At 44.7% G+C, this 16831-nt stretch overlaps 1 protein-coding gene across 2 annotated transcripts; it reads left to right on the top strand.

Annotated features, from left to right (window-relative positions):
• Positions 1–922: 922 nt before the first annotated feature.
• Positions 923–15201, top strand: LOC102448678 (threonine synthase-like 2). 2 transcript variants are annotated; one of them, XM_025185651.3, is made up of 10 exons: positions 923–1423; positions 2147–2309; positions 3488–3723; positions 5810–6004; positions 6497–6649; positions 7725–7955; positions 8752–8900; positions 10569–10694; positions 12612–12763; positions 14474–15201. In XM_025185651.3, exons 3-10 carry the CDS (start codon positions 3501–3503, stop codon positions 14676–14678), a joined length of 1434 nt encoding a protein of 477 aa, XP_025041436.3. In that variant the 5' UTR covers positions 923–1423; positions 2147–2309; positions 3488–3500; the 3' UTR covers positions 14679–15201. The 2 variants fall into 2 exon arrangements, with proteins under 2 accessions (XP_025041436.3, XP_006111672.3); XM_006111610.5 differs by lacking the exon at positions 2147–2309 and having other exon boundaries at positions 941–1423; positions 14474–15200.
• The last annotated feature ends 1630 nt before the right edge of the window (positions 15202–16831 follow it).

Genomic DNA, 16831 nt, shown 5'->3' with positions numbered 1-16831 from the left:
GTTAGCGGTGGTTTGGGTTCCGTAGTTTTGACATTGGACTGTTGCTCCTTTGAGACTTCTGAAAGCATCTTCCACACCTCGATCCTCTCAGATTTTGGAAGGCACATCAGATTCTTAAACCTGGGTTTGACGGCAGTAGCTATCTTTATAAGTCTCACATTGATACCTTCTTTGTGCTTTGTCAAATCTGCCATGAAAGTGTTCTTAAAACAAACAACATATACTTGGTCATCATCCAAGACTGCTATTACAGGAAACATATGGCAAAATATGGGTAAAACAGAGCATGAGACATACAATTCTCCCCCAAGGAATTCATTCACCAATTTAATTAACACATTATTTTTTAATGAGTGTCATCATCATAGAAGCATGTTCTCTGGTATGATGGCGAAAGTATGAAGGGACATATGAATGTTGAGCACATCTGGCATGTAAATACTTTGCACGGCTGGCTACAAAAGTTCCATGCATATGTCTGTTCTCATTTTCAGGTGACCATTGTAAATAAGAAGTAGGCAGCATTATCTCCCATAAATATAAACAAACTTCTTTATCTTTCTGATTGGTTGACCGAGAATTAGGACTGAAGAGACATGTACACTCTAAAGTTCACATACCTTTGTTTTGAAGTGCAGTTATGTAACCAAAAAAAATCTACATTTGTAAGTTGCGCTTTCAAGATATAGACGGAACTAAAGTACTTGTATGAGGTGAATTACCCTTTCTTTTGTTTGTCATTTTTACAGATCAAATATCAATCAGAGAGTGAGCACTGTACACTTTGTATTCTCCGTTCCAATTGAAATCAGAATATTTGCAAATGAAGGGGAAAAAATCTAAAAATATTCAATAATTTTCAATTTTTTTATGGTGAGATTAACACTGGGATTAATCACAATTAATTTTTTGAGTTAATCACCTGAGTTAATGGTGATTAATTGACAAACCTAAAAACAACATACAGATGATGAATTCAGCACTGGTTGACCTGGAACTGACTCTGTAGCACCTCACAAGAGCTACCTCCAAGAGCAATTGATTACTGAGTGAATGATTGATGAGAGACTAAACAGCAGGTGGCCTTCAGTCTGTCTTTAGCGCCCAGTCCAAAAGTATTCATTAGACAAAACAGATTATGTAATGCCAGCATAGCATATTTTAGGGACATGTGACGCCTCTGAAAAAGAAGTAATAAATATTGGGGAATAGCATATGGTCAGTTCCCACCCCAGTATACATCTGAAGAGGCCTGTGACGGTCTAAAATGAAGGAGCCAGTGTAGTCAACAACCTGCTACGAAGGACTTGTGGGACCTGTGAGCCAGAGGGCTTCAGGGTAGCCAACAATCTGCTCCGGGGGATATTTAACTGACCAAGTGCTTGAGAGGAAGAGAAGAAACAAAGGCCTTCATCTAGGACTGGTAGCTATATCTGATTTGTTTGCTAATCAAGATACTGTGTAGGGCCAACATAGTTACTCAGGGTTTATGCATGGGGAAGTGAGGCGTATTAGAAAGAGGCACTGTAAAACTTTTTTGCTGCCTGTTTGTGATTCTTTCAAATAAATAGCTTTGCATTAAAGAAAATTGAATTACTAATTGAATTACTGAACTGAGCACTAATACTGTAAATGTGACCAGCTGCAGGCCAGTAAAGGTCCCAGTTCATCCTCCCCAACATACAGGAATGTGAAGACAAACCTATATAAACTGGTGGAAGAAAAAGAAGCTAGAATGAGAGGAAGGATTGTCTTGTGGTTAAGGAAGAGGAATGGGCTCCAGGAAAACTGGGTTTTAGCCCTGACTCTGTCACTAGTTTGTTGTCTGACTTTGGGCGAGTCCCATAACTGCTCTATGCCTCGGTTTCCCCATCTGTATAACATGCTTTAGAACTTCCCCCAAATTCTTAGAGGAGAGCTTTTAGAAAAACATCCAATCTTGATTTAAAATTGGTCAGTGATGGAGATTTCACCATGAATCTCACTGTTTACAATTTATACCTTATTTCCTGTTGGAATTTTTCTAACTTCAACTATAAGCCATTAGGTGGGGTTACAACTTTCTCTCCTAGATTGAAGATTTGTTCTCTAGGAAGGTACTTACAGACAAGCCACCTCTTAATTTTCTCTTTGTTAAAATAAATAGCTTGAGCTCGGACTCTATCCTGGATAAGGCATGTGTTTGATCCTTTAATCATACTTGTGGCTCTTTCTGAACACTTTCCAATTGATCAGCATCCCTCTTGAACTGTGGGCATGGAACTGGACACAGTATTCTGGCAGCAGTCACACCAGTGCCAAATATAGAGGTACCGTAGCCTCTCTACTTCTGCTTGAGATTCCTCTGTCACTGTGTATGCAGCCCAGGATTGCATTAGCTCTTTTGGCCACAGAGTAACCCTGGAAGCTCTTGTTCAGGAGATTATCCACCACTACCCCACAAGTCACTGCTGCCCAGAATAGAGTCCCTCATCCTGGAAGTATGGCCTATTCTCTGTTCCTATAGGTACATGTTTACAGTTAGCCATAACCATATAAAAATGCTGTTTGCCCATGCCCACATTACCAACCAATCCAGTAGTCCTGTGGCACCTTAGAGACTGAGGGTATGTCTACACTACCGAATTTTGTAGTGTAGTAATGTCTGTACTGCAATCGTGTTCTTTCTAAAGTAAATTGAAAGAACAGAGGGGGTTTTCTGGCGTTGGTAATCCTCTTTCTATGAGGAAGAAGCTTTTTTCCAAGAGTTCTTTCGGAAAAAGGCTTGTGTGGATGGGAAGAGGGGGAGTTCTTTAGCAAGAAAAGGAAAAAGTACAGGTGCCCTGGTGGCCATTCTGCCCATTGTAATCACAGCTTCCATGTGAGAGAGCGTCCATTCAGCGCATTGCTTTTTCGATGCGCTTTCGCAGTGTGGACGCTCTCTTTCGGAACAAGTTTTTGTGGAAGATCTCCGAAAGAAGCCTACAGTCTAGACATAGCCTGAGTAGGTAACTTGTCCCGGACTTTCTGCTACCCGCTGGTCAGTCAGCATAACTTGGTTTTGGCAGGTGAGTGTGGGCAGGTGGTGGCTGGTCAGTCAGAGCACATCGTAGCCTCAGGCTGGGTGGAGAAGTGGGAAAAACCAACGCCAGGTAGGAGGGTGTGTGTGAGGGGGAAGTAGGGATGAGTGTCACCCTTTCTCATGTGAAACCTAAAGCACCTCATAACCTTTCCAAAGACGCCTTTCTTGATAACCTATGCACCAGATTTGTTGCAAATACATAACAGTGGTAGCGACAATGATCTACACAGTCATAAATCAGTCAGCTAATGTCACAACTGCCACAGTACCAGCTGCCTTGGTGAATTGGTCCATTTCTATGTTTCCATGACACCAATCACTGAAGGGCACAGCAGCATCCACAAAACACCTGTCTGTCTATCTGTCATGAGCTATCCCAGACTGTTTCCCCAGGGAACCCTAGTGTTACTGTCACGTCTCTTGCAGCGACGCTGGAAACATGAGGTACATCAGCACTCGAGGAGAAGCCGGAAGCGTTGACTTTGAAGGAGCCCTCTTTTCTGGCTATGCCCCGGATGGTGGCCTTTACGTGCCCAAGGAAATTCCTACCCTGGACTATCACACCCTGCGAACATGGAGTACCTTCTCCTATCCAGAGCTGGTGAAAGAGCTGAGTTCCCTCTTCATCTCCTCTGAACTCATCCCACGGAAAGAGCTGAATGGTAAATGGAAACCAGACTGCAGTGCAAGCAACCTGCTGTAGGGGTTGGTCTGTTTGTAGCAAAGCTCTTAGATGAGCCTATTACCTTGCCTTGTGTTAACCCATCATCCTAATAACCCTGATCCTCACTGGACCTGTACAGGCCCTTAGTGGTCAGAATCTGCATAGGTATTTTAACGTTACTCTGCTCTTTCTCCCCTCCAATTGTGTCATCAACTTGCATCTTAGATGAGACTGTTATTTTACCACAGACATCCTCAAACTGCGGGGGTCACACCCATCCCCTGTGAGCTGTTCAGATGTGAAGGCAATGCTGTTGCCAGCAGCAGTGCAGGAATAAGGATGGTGATTGGGCACAAAGTGTCGTGAAAAGCAATATTGGCAAAGTTTCTTTGTACCCCAACATTACCCAGTAATATTTTTTTAAACTCTTTCTGCTCATAACAATAATTCACTGAAATGTGCTTGTCTTAATTTAAAAGTGACGAGAAAAGGCAGATCCATTTTGAACGATGGGATATAAACTTAGCACTTAAAATCATGTTTAATATAAAACATGTTTTTAATTTATAAGTGGAGGGTGCACTCAAAGGTCAGTTGTGTGAAAGGGTCTCCAATACAAAAAGGTTGAGAACTGTAAGCCTATATTAATCCATCAGTCTAATAACCCTGATTCTCAGCGGTCCTATGAAGGCCCTTAGAAATCAGAATATCAATGTTTACTTTTAATGTTACCCTCTCCTTCCTCTCCTCCAATTGTTTCATCCACTTGATTTATCTTGTTGGCACACTAGATTGTTGGACACCTGCTCCTCTTCTGAAGACTGGCAGAAGAGTTGTTTTAAACAAACACAGCACAAAATCCTGTCTCTGTCTATAAATGTGTTTCTCTTAAAAGGCTAATGCAGTTTCCAAGCTTGCTGTAGGAAGGGAGATTTCTACTGGCAGTGGGTGCAAATACCAGCATGTATAATGTTGCAAAGTCAGTGGTACTGCACACCTTAATGCTGGCTACAACAGCCCCAGCCCACACTGCTGTTCCATGTAGAAAACTCCTTCCAGGAGCATGGGAGGGTATCATACGGGGCCCTTGCTGTAGCAGAGGGTGAGCATGGAAAAGATCAGCAGGCTCTGTCACCTTGGTGACTTCTCATCAGAGAAGATCCAGGGAGCTCTAGATGGGTTTTGAGAGGAGACAGGATTGAGGAGGAAATTTCCTTTCTTGCTGCATGTGTGGTTTTTCTCTGCCTTTGGGTTGCACCCAGTCGGAATTGGCCCCACACTGTTTTAAATAACAGGTATTTGTACACGGGTGTAAAAGCAAATGTGGCAGCTTGATTCCTCCTCCTGCCGGGAGTTCCTGATTCTATATTTTCCCTTGGCAAAATGGATTATAAAACAAGCACGACCCATGAAGCCAGGTGCTGTTTTCGGTAAAGAAACCCTGTACATCAGTGACCAAATGGTGCTTAAGATTGGCTCTATTCTACACTCCATGGATGCTCAAATTTCTACCCAACAGTAGGAAAGGAGTTCGGAGTCTTCTGCTGTAAAAGCAGCATCTCCTTACCTGTCAGCCGTAAAGGGCCTCTGACAGACCGTTCCAGTGTTTCATTTATACAGTTCGATTTTAATATAGCATTGATCCAAAGTCTCACTGCACCCAATGGAAGGCTGTGGGAGCCATTCACCCAAGCTGGTTCATTACAACATGCCTTGGTTCTTTATTTTAATTGTTCAAATAGTTCTGATTGGGTCAGATCCTCAACTGGTATAAATCTAGTTCTATTGAGGTCCATGGAGCTGCCAATTTACACTGAGGAGCAGAGTCTTAATTGATGTCCAGGGAGAATTCAGCAGTTGTTGCATTTGAAGAACTAATTGCAGAATTCCCCCTGGGCTGCAATTTGTAAGAGGCCAATGTATCGTGTATCTGTCTCTCACTTCTATATTTCTGTGGTACTGGAGTCTTGGGTTCCTCAGTAAAGAATCTGATGAGCTTGGTAATCCATGGTCATACGGCTGGTGTGTTGGAGATTTATTGCTGGTACCTACTGTAACCGTCCTCGTCAACTGCTTCCCTCTAGATCTGATTGACAGGGCCTTCCAGCGGTTCAGACACAAAAACATTGTGCATCTAGCCAGGCTGAAGAACGGGTTGAATGTTTTGGAGCTCTGGCATGGGGTCACTTATGCCTTTAAGGACTTGTCCTTGTCCTGCACTGGTCAGTTTTTACAGTACTTCCTGAAGAAGAGGAAGAAGCACGTCACGATTCTCGTAGGTAGGTTACAGCTGAGCAGATAGATGCAATTCAAGCAATGTACTTGGCATTTTTCCTGGTCCAGGGGCTACCAAGAGGGTCGAAAGGGCCTTATGTGGGTCTGCTGCACTGGGCTATATATTACATGGACTTTACTCTCCTGTTAGTGAGTGGAACTGGATTGATAACTAGTAAGTTTCCAGGGTTATCTCCAAAACATGGTGGCCAATGTGCCTGCCTTGACCTAAAGAAGCATCTTCATTGCTTCAGCTCCCAGTCATTCCTTGCTGCTGAGACCACCAAAGGCGCCACTGGCAGTGGTGGGTTGTGATGCAGACATATCATTAGGCTCATTTTCCAGTGTTAAATGCCGTGTACCTGGCACTAACTAAGATTGATGACTGCAATCTTCTTCTGTGTGAGAACACACACTTGGCTGAGCTTTCCATCATCAATTAACCTTTCATTAATAGATATAATACGTTTCTCCTTGATTATGTTCAAATGCAACAGGAACTGCGGGAGACACCGGCAGCGCGGCAATTGAAAGCGTGCGAGGGGAAAGCAGGATGGACATCTGTGTGGTGTTACCCAAAGATCTCTGCAGCCAGATACAAGAGCTGCAAATGACGACGGTGATCGAGGAGAACGTCCATGTGTTCATTGGTTTGCATGTCTTTGGGTGACCTACTTTATACTGTTGCTGGGTGGATGTTAGTGCCAATCCCAATGTGAATTGAGCATTAGTCCTAGAAAAACCTCGGGGCATTGTGTTGTACGCTGCTCCCACTGTGGCAGTAATGTGTTGGGCTATCAGCCAGCATGCCTTGTATGCAGTATTGTTGTAGACTTGTTTTTTACGATATTAGAGAGAGAAGGTAAGTGAGGTAATATCTTTTATTAGACCAACTTCTGTTGGGGAGAGAGAAAAGTTGTCAAGTTTCTACAGAGCTTTCCTTCTGGTCTGGGTAGATTTCCCAGATCTAAAGAAAAGCTCTGTGTGGGTCAAAAGCTTGTCTCTCTCACCAGCATCAGATGGTCCAATATAAGGAATTAACCTCCCCCTCCCTCATCTCCCTAGTCAGCACTAAAGTTATTTTTCAGCACCCCATGCCTCTGAGTAATGGGAGGCTAGTTGGAATACCAGATCTCCATTTCTAATGGAGATCTGGTATTCTAGTGGAGAAAAGCCTCTAGATAAGGCTTTTCTCCAATGGCTGACTGGTATTTACAAAGACTGTTGTTTTGCACCAAAAGAATGTGACCTCCCTTCAGGGGTAATGTATCCTCTTTGCTTCTCAGTATTTCCTCTCCCTTGAAAATAATTTGACTTGTTCTGGTGAGTTTTCTTCTCAGAGGGATCTTTCATGACTCCCTTTGGCCTAGGTAGTACTCTGAAAAAAACTGGGAGTCACAAGTTATGAGTTCAATTCCTAACTCTGCTGTTGGTTCATTCACCTTGGAATAAGCTAGAGATGGGCCCAAAGCACAAACCCACAGCAAGACACTCTTAAAACTAGGGCATTCTGAGTCATTTAGATTTGGCACCCGCGTCTGGATCCAAAGATTGGTGTTGGACCTCTCTGTGTGGTGGCTGAACTGAACTCCAGTTTAACGTCTAGAATAGCCTGTCAATCTTAAATCCTGTTTGGTTGGTGAAAACAAATATTTTATACCTAAGTCACCAATTTCAGCAACATTTCAATTAATACTCCTGATTGTGCCTTCCTCTTTTCCGCAGCTCATGGAAACAGCGATGAAATTGATGAGTCGATCAAAGAATTGTTTGATGATACAAATTTTGCCAGAAAACACAATTTGATAAGTTTGAACTCACTCAACTGGTCCAGAGTTATGGTGCAGATCGCTCACTATTTCTACGCTTACTTTCAATGCACTCCATCCATGGATGTGACTCCCCTGCCGACTGTGGAAATCATTGTGCCAACAGGGGCTGGAGGAAATGACACAGGTTAGTTGCGGGGAAAAGACATTCTTTGCGTTTGAAAACCAACAAGCAGCTTGAGATAAAGAGGGAGGTTGGGATTTTTATTTTCTTGAATCACATAGATCATGATTATTAATATTTAAGCCTCAACCACATTTTTAGTGCCATATGAGACACAGATGATCATAAACATTGCTATGGTGCCATATGTAGATAATATGGGCATGAGCACATGAACAATTCACATGAACAGAATGAGTTGGATACTGAGGAGAAAAAATAGTGAGGATCTGTTTTTTTTCCTAAATTAAATGCGAATCCATGCGTAGTAGTGTAACTCATCTGGCCTGTCTATACATTCATTAGCTCATGAACATTGTCCTAATGAGGTGAGGTGGGGAGGGGGTAAGTCATAGTAACAACTCTCTCCTAACTTTACCATTCTGGCTTTTTAACTTTAGGGGAATCATGTCTATTGGAAAAACAATACAAGGAAGTGATGAAAAAGTCACATCCATGATATTTCAAGGGTGCCTATCTAAAGCTGCATTAACATGTTGGCAAGAGTACAAAGATCACATCCCATTTGGAATGAAACACATCTTCCAAGGGCCCCTTTCTTCACTACATCTCTTAATATAATGGGAGGGTTGGCAAAGACTGCAGCACCAACCAGGTAGTGGTCTCTTTTGCAATGAGGCTGCTCAAATGGAGCGTTGCATAATGGGAGATATAGTATCTTTGGACAATACCTGTATATTAAACATTGAGCTGCATTATGGAACATAATTTACTGCATTTTTAAATTTTTCTTTCCTAGCTGGATATATCGCACAGAAAATGGGCCTTCCAATCCAACTGGTCGCTGTGGTAAATAGTAATGACATTATCCACAGAGCAATTCAGCATGGAGATTTCTCAATGTCAGGGAGCGTTAAGCCAACCTTAGCTTCTGCAATGGATATTCAGGTAGGTCCCTAGTTAAGAATGAGAGATCATACGTACTGTGTTGAATGATACATCTACTAAAAGTGTGTGGCTATGCATGTGCTATTCTACATCAGCTTGTGGGTGTGTGCGCTCCTCCTGTGTGTTGTGTTGACTTTTCACAAGTAGTCAACACAGCAGACTTTGAGAGAGCCCAAAATTAGATAAGGACTGGGCCAGGTTTATTGTCAAACAAAGTACAATAAATAGTTGTTTGAAGATTCTACCGAACCATTATGCATATGCACCCCTTACAATCTGTGTTGATAGTACCAGTGGTGGGTTGGAAAGTGCCACTGGCATTCGGAGAAGGTGAGGAAAGTTGCGATGATCCATAGTCCCTGATAGGTCATTCCACAGCCTCAGACCATCTTCTAGGCAGCCCTGTCTTCTGTACAGACGAGCTTCTCCCCTGTGCTCCATTGGACCTGAGAAGTGGAGTAAGTCCCCATTGTTTGTCCCAGAGCACAATGAAAAAGCCTGGGTCTTACTCTTTGCCAAGTCATCTGTTTTTCTGCTCAACTTCTTTCTGATCTGTAGCCAGGTCATTGCATCGTTTCTCTGTTCTGGGGTAACACAATCCCACCAGACGAGCTGTTTGTATGTTGCCTCAGGCAGTCTTCTCTTCCAGCTGTAGGTCCTGTGCCGCTTTGTTAGTGGCTGATAAGGGAGTCCTGACCCACCTGCTCCTCTGGGTTCTAGCCCAGGGGTCCTGCAATCTAGGGCTGCTTGCTCTGAGACCTTGTTGCTGTTTCTCAGAGCTCCTACCCTACCTTCCTATCTCTGGTTTACCACAGAGCTTCCTGTGCTCTCCAGAGCTAATTTACCCTTTTTGCTTGGATCTCCAGTGTAGAGCAGCATCCCAGGCTTACTCTCCTCCTGGATCTCCTCCTTGTCCATGGCCAGCTCCCATGTTCCTGGACCAGAGAGCCCCTGGAGCCTAGTAAGAGGAGAGTCAGCAGCTCGCCAGGACTCTGGGCAGCAGGACAGGCAGCCTGCCTGGGGTCACCTGGCTGGGTCTGGCAGTAGAGGGGGCAGAGTCAGGGGGCCGGCTGGGGTGGAAGCAGAGCTGGAAGTGCTGATCAGAGGCGAGCTCGGGGGCTGGTGGTAGGGGACCTCCCCTGGTCCGACAAACGTCCTCGTTCGAGACTGGTCAGGTCCCAAGGGTGCCGGATCAGGAACATTCAACCTGCGGTAAGGAATAAGTGAAATAGTGAACATCTACTCATTCACTGAGCACTGTGCACTGTTTTCACTGAATGTGGCCAGAGTCCTGTAAGGGAGAAAAGGGGAGGCTGAAAAACTGTAGCTCTACCAGAAAAGATTCTTATGTAGACATTCCAGTCCCTCCACATGTGAAATGAGCTGCGATTTGTTTCTTAGGAGGAGCAATTCCAATAGTAACAGGAATGTACAGGCCTGTGCAAACTCCAAAACGTCTGGGTGCACCTTGCAAATAGCCTGGATGGAGCCAGGTAGCTGGATTTTTCCACTTTGGCTGAAATATGCAAGGAGCTGAGCATCTGCAATTCCCACTGAGCATGCAGGAGGCCCTAAGTATGAAGGGTCCCACTAGAGATCACTGATGCTGCAGCTTCTGAATTAGATCCTCCGTCAATGCAGGCTCATGTGTGGTGTGTGTTTTTATAGGCTCCGTACAATATGGAGAGGATCTTGTGGCTTCTTTCCGACTGTGATGGCAGCCTGATTAAAACTCTGATGGAACAGTTTTACACGTCAAAAAGACTCACCCTGCCAGAAGAATTGCACAGAAAGGTAGGTCCCTGCATGTGTGCAGAGTAAATACTTTCCCAGTGCAATTTTTTCAAAATCAGCTGTTTTTAGAATAAATATTAATGTTGCAAGTGTACTGAAGAGATCATGCCATGTTATCTCAAACCTAAAATGTAGGTGCCTGTAGGCAGGCCTTTCTTTAGAAAGTAAATAATTTTATTGGGATTTAAACCTTTCCCTGCAGTTCTAGAATCACTGTATAGTAGCAGGTGCATTATTTGTACATAGGATCAAAACAATCTTATTTCATTAACCAACACCCCGATCCAACAAAAGCTTTTAATCAGGTGTGTAACTTTCAATTTGTGAGTGATGTCTGTGGGACTATATGCACGTATAACTTTTTAAATTAGAGCTCTGATGAATTGGGCATCAGACTGGGAGAAATACGAAAAGGAGAAAAATAAAAAGTAAGCTAATGGTTTCAATGTTTGTTATCTCCATGGAAAATAAAGACTGGCAAAATCCTTGTTAAACAGTGAAAGATATGAATTATTGCACTCATCATATTAGGGGAGCTGACAGCCTCACAGAGCCCCTGCGCATGGTGTGTGGCTAGGTCTATACTAGACCCAGAAAGTCGGTGTACGGTACACAACTCCAACTACGTAAATAAAATAGCTGGAGTCGACATACCTTAAGCTGAGCTTGGCACTGTCTTCACAATGGGAGGTTGATGGGAACAAATGCTCCTCTGGGCTTCTCTTACTCCTTGCGACTGCGAGGAGTACCAGCACTGACTGGAGGTGCCCTCAGCATTCGATTTAGCGGGTCTTAACTAGACCTGCTAAATCAAATGACATAATATCGATCTCCAGCACATAAGTATAGATGTGGCCTATGAAGGAGATCCCAGCTCCGTGCTCCAAGAAGAGGCAAGGCCTCAGGTGGAAGGAGCGGGGCCGGGGCACTCAACTCTCAGTGCTATCCAGACCGTGGTGTCCCCTCCATCCCTCAGAGCTGCCCATTGCATGCCGCGTGGCACTCTGGCAGCAATTTAAAATGCCCAGGGCTCCAGTTGCCACTGCTGCCACAGTAGCTACAGCAGCAGCCAGGAGCCCGGGGCCTTTTTGAATTGCTAGGCCCCAGGGCAATTGATCCCTTTGCCCCTCCTCCCATCAGTGGGCCTGCATCACTTACGTCTGGAGGTTCTTTAGATCAGTGGCTCTCCACCTCTCCAGACTGCTGTACCCTTTTCAGGAGTCTGGGTTGCCTTGCGTACCCCCAAGTTTCACCTCACTTAAAAACAACTGGCTCACAAAATCAGACATAAAGCACAAAAGCGTCACAGCACAGTCTTACTGAAAACCTGCCAACTTTCTCATTTTACCATAGAATTATAAAATACATAGAATATAAATATCATATTTACACTTGAGTGTATCGTATATAGAGCAGGGTAAACAAGTCATTATGTGGCGTTTTAGTTTGTACTGACTTCGTTAGTGCTTTTTAATGTAGCCTGTTGTAACAGAAGGCAAATATCTAGGTGAGTTGATGTACCCCCGAAAGACTTCAGCGTATTGTCATGGGAACATGTACCCCTGGTTGAGAGCCACTGCTTTGGATGGTTTGGGACTGATATCCTCAAATACCAGCATCAGTTTCATTGTGTCCCCCACAAAGTGCAGCTATTAACTGATGGAGCTGGGTGTGCAAAAAGCCTGGATAGGCTGGATTGACCCTGGTGATGACATTAATGTGTCCAGCAGCCATACCTGTCTCTCTTGCATTCAAGACCCTAAAAAATAAGCAGGACTTACATACAAGCGGTGACATCACAGAATGAACTTTTCATACATTTTTGAACGATTTAACATTTATTTGCAAAATCCACTGTGGTTTTCGTGTATGATGGTTGGGGTCTGTTTCTGTTTTTTCCCTCTCCTGGATTTCCAGCTTGCTGAGGCCCTGCGCTCATGTTCTGCGTCTGATGAAGATATTGTCCGAGCAATGAGGCGCTGTTGGGAAGAGAACTGCTACCTGTTATGTCCCCACTCAGCCGTGGCTGTTCATTGCCACTATAGGCAATTGGAGTGCCACCTCAGCAGGTAATCTCCTAAGGCATGGCCAGATTCCAACACCCCGGGTAATCATATGAGGCCAGCATTTATGCCACTTAGTAGGAGAATTCTTAAAGGACCCTAATTTGTAGTAGGAGCTTTTGGAATTCTGCCTTTGTTCAAGTGTCTCCAGTACTTTGAGCAGCCTGGTTGACTCTGACGATGCAGATGTCATGGGCAGCAGGATAACTTTGGTTCTAATTGTTCCATGGTAGGCAGTTTTTAAGGGCGGGTGTAACACACATGTTTCAGGCTGGGGCCATTATGCGCTAAGGTCAGGTGCTGCTGTCACTCAGGCTGGTGTCTCACCCATGTTGGAGTGAGGCTGCAGCTAAACCCCTCAAGTGCTGATAGTCCTCAGTGTCTCTCCTACCCTTCGTGCCTGGAAGAATGGACAAGTTCTCCCACTGTTCACTGAGGGAGAATCAGAGAGCAGCTCAGCTTCCTTCAACACAAGGTGCCATGGGCCTTTTAGCAGTACACACAAAAGGGAAACGCCCCCCTTGAGGACAATGACACTGCAAAGCCCTGCCTGAGATAGGGTACGTCTAGACTACAGGCTTCTGTCGACAGAAGTTTTGTCGACAGATACTGTCGACAAAACTTCTGTTGACAAAGAGCGCTAGACTACATTGAGTTCTGTCGACAAAGCAAGCTGCTTTGTCGACATGATAGTGTAGACGCAAAGGACAGTTTACATGCAATAACACCTTCTGTCGACAGAAGGCGTTATGCCTCGTAAAATGAGGTTTACCAGCGTCGACAAAACTGCTGAGTTCTGTCGACGTTATGTCGACAGAACTCAGCGGTAGTGTGGACACAGGTATAGTTTTGTCAACAAAAGTCCACTTTTGTCGACAAAACCCTGTAGTCTAGACACACCCATAGAGTCCTCAAGGGTGTGGCCCACTTGTGTGTATGTTGCTAAAACTCAGACTTGTTGGCTAACTGCCATCCAGCCGGTCTGACTCTGAAACGCATCCAGGGAACATCTGTACCTGCTCATGCTCCATGTTATTTACTTCTTCACCTTCATGTTCCACTCTGATACCCTGTGGTAGAAGCTGGGGAACCCCAGGGCAAGCCTGTACTCCATTCTGGTCCCACGGCTCTGCGGGGATATAGGCTGGTGATATAGGTCCACTGACCCCTGCCTCTTCTGCAGCATGAGGGAGACTCTGGCTCACCTCAGAGTGGGTGCCTCAAATCTCTCTTCTAGCTCCACCAGAGCTTCACACTGAGGTTGTGACTGCACTTTTCCCACATCTGATCCACTCACCCCCCCTCCGTGCCTCACTAAGCTGTGGGAAGTCCTTGTGAACCTCCTCCTAGCACTGGCCAAACTGGCCATCCATCACAGCAGGAGGAGGAAGATGGAGGGGCCTATTTCTGGTCCCTTTGCAGATCTCGCCTCTGGGCAGAGTTCCTCTGGGCTGTGTCCGTGGACTCCTTACACACTTTTGAGGAGCTGTGAGTGCTGCCTGGAGTTCTCTGCTCAGTGTCCCCCACCTGGCTCCCTCCTTCCTAATCTCTGACACCACCCCCTCCTGTTTTCTTTTTCATCGTCCTCAGAAATCCCAAGCTCAGTGGCTCTGCCTCTCCCTGAGGGGCCTTTTTGTTTGGGTTGGGGCTACACCCGACTGGCCCCAGAACCACTGATAATGGTGCTCTTACATCCTATGTCTCTCTCTTCCACAGCAGACCCAGGTGCTGCTTAGCACCCGCCTCGGCAGCGAAGTTCCAGGATGCCGTGCTCAGAGCCAAGCTTGTTCCTGAAGTTCCACCCGAGATACAAGCTTTAAAAGCGATGGAGACCAGGTCCACCACCCTGACGCGAGAAGACGACTGGGCAAAAACCCTAAGAGCCCGAATAGAAGCCATGGCCAAGCGCAGACAGACGTAGATGGAGTTCATCAGACCCTGAATATGCAATTACTGGGTTGCCTATGAAAGACAGGGCTGCCTTGATGATGGTTAAGCTTTCTGCTAGTTTCCGTTCCTAGGAAAGTCCTAATGAACTTGATAGGGGATTATAACATCCCCGTACAACACATAATCCAAACGATAGAATTCTGTAGCAGGAATAGTATTCTTGATCAAATTCTGAATGCTTTAAAAATATAGAAAGGGTCTGGCTGTCAAATTCTACAGGGTATATAGACTAACTTAGAATCCTGTGTACGCTCTTTGGATCCATATGGAAACATTCTTTCAGATGTATCTTCAAAGTGCCTAATGAACATGAGTCATTATCTGACTAAGATTTTATGCAATTATTATTAGCCCATATCTGTCCTTTCCCTCGAGAAAAAAAATCCTAAAGGAACATAATACCAATTGCTGTAATGACTTTTTTCCTTCAATAATTGTGTTGTAATTTGGAGACCCAATAAAAATGAACTACTTTCCAAAGTACAGTACGTAAAATCCGTCTCTGAATTCTGGTTACTGTATCCCTTTTTTGATATTTTGTTAATGCTAAATTTTATCTTGAAGGCCAAGGTTATAACAGGCTTCAAAAAAGACCGAGAGAAAATCATGGTGGTTAGGTCCATCAATGGCTATTAGCTAGGATGGGCAGGGGCAGTGTTCCTAGTTTCTGTCAGAAGCTGGGAATGGGTGACAGAGGATGGGATCTCTTGATGATCACCTGTTCTGTTCATTCCTTTTGGGGTACCTGGCATTGGCCAATGTTGGAAGACAGGATACTGGGCTAGATAGACCTTTGGTCTGACCAAATTTAGCCGTTCTTCTCTTCTTATCTGATTCTTTAAGGCTGTGTCTAGACTACACCTCTCTGTCAACAGAGAGATGTAGATTAGGTATGTTGAAATTACTAATGAGACAGGGATTTAAGTATCCTGTGCTTCATTAGCATAAACATGGCCACTGCTTTTTTTCAAAACAGATCTCTTTCGAAAAAAAACCTGGCAGTCTACAGGTGGATCTGTCGAAAATAAATCCTTTTTCGAAAGATCCTGTATTCCTCAAAAAATGAGGTTTATTTTCAACAGATCCGCTTTTAGTCTGCCTTTTTTTTTTCGAAAAAGCTCCGTTTCGAAAAATAGCGATGGCCATGTTTATGCTAATGAAGCATGGGTTATTTAAATCCCTGCCTCATTAGCAATTTCAATGTACCTAATCTACATCTCTCTGTGGACAGAGAGGTGTAGTCTAGACGTACCCTAACTGTCCACTATAGCTTAACTTTTTCCATATTTTAAAACTAGAAGATATATCTAGCTCAGGTTCTTCACTCAATGAATTTTGGGGGAGAGGGGAAAAGGTTGGGTGGGGGAATAAAATGAAATTGTCCTTGCTTCATTTCAATCATTGCTCTGGGATGGGGCTGCGATGAGGGGTTCAGTGTGCAGGCTTCCCCAGGGAGAAAGGATTACCCCAGCCCTCTCTCCTCGCAGCAGCTTGGGGATAGGTGAGAAGCATTTCTCCATAGCCCCTACAGCTCCAGCATGCGCAACTGGGGGAGGGATGCATGTCCCCAGGATGGGGCAGGTCCAGGTTCATCTGTCCCTTGCGTTCCCCAGACAGAGTGAGGAATGCAGCAAAGTGTGCACTTTCACCCCACTCCCTAATGAAGGGGAACATCCAGCAGTGTTCCTACATGAATCAGGGCAGGTGAGTTTCAGTCCCCCGCAAAGGGCACTGAGGGTGGGAGACTCGGGGCTGGGGCAGTCCCAGATGTGAGGGAGGCACCCCCAGCCAGCCCCTTTGCCCTGGCTGGTGATTCTGTCTCTTTTCAGTATAGTTTTCTGAGAAGCAATCCCATTCTCAGCACATCCTGTTTTCCTGGCACAACCAAACCCTGACTTTGCTTTAAACTAAAAGAGGAAGCTGCATCCCAAATTTGGCAGTCCTAGCTCTTACCATTTAGGAGTTCTTGAATGTACAGACAGACAGACAAACTCTCTCAGATATATAGTAGATAGAGCATAAATTGAACGAGTGCTGGCTAGTTGTCACCTGTATGCATTAAGGATGTAATGGTATAACTGTTTTAACAGTTAATCGATAAGCATGAGTCTGTTGGTTACTGTA

The sequence above is a fragment of the Pelodiscus sinensis genome, chromosome 4 (assembly GCF_052426305.1).
Source record: "Pelodiscus sinensis isolate ZL-2025 chromosome 4, ASM5242630v1, whole genome shotgun sequence".
Classification (NCBI taxonomy): Eukaryota; Metazoa; Chordata; order Testudines; family Trionychidae; genus Pelodiscus; species Pelodiscus sinensis.
The sequence above is the reverse complement of the archived record's forward strand: the minus strand, read 5'-3'. Positions and strand labels throughout refer to the sequence as shown.

Bases quoted from the DNA above. Each gene is read 5' to 3' on its own strand.
- LOC102448678 (XM_025185651.3), top strand. From the start codon at position 3,501: ATGAGGTACATCAGCACTCGAGGAGAAGCCGGAAGCGTTGACTTTGAA. The intron at 7,956-8,751 runs GTTAGTTGCGGG...TTTCTTTCCTAG, and splicing joins GGCTGGAGGAAATGACACAG to CTGGATATATCGCACAGAAA. The intron at 10,695-12,611 runs GTAGGTCCCTGC...CTGGATTTCCAG, and splicing joins CAGAAGAATTGCACAGAAAG to CTTGCTGAGGCCCTGCGCTC.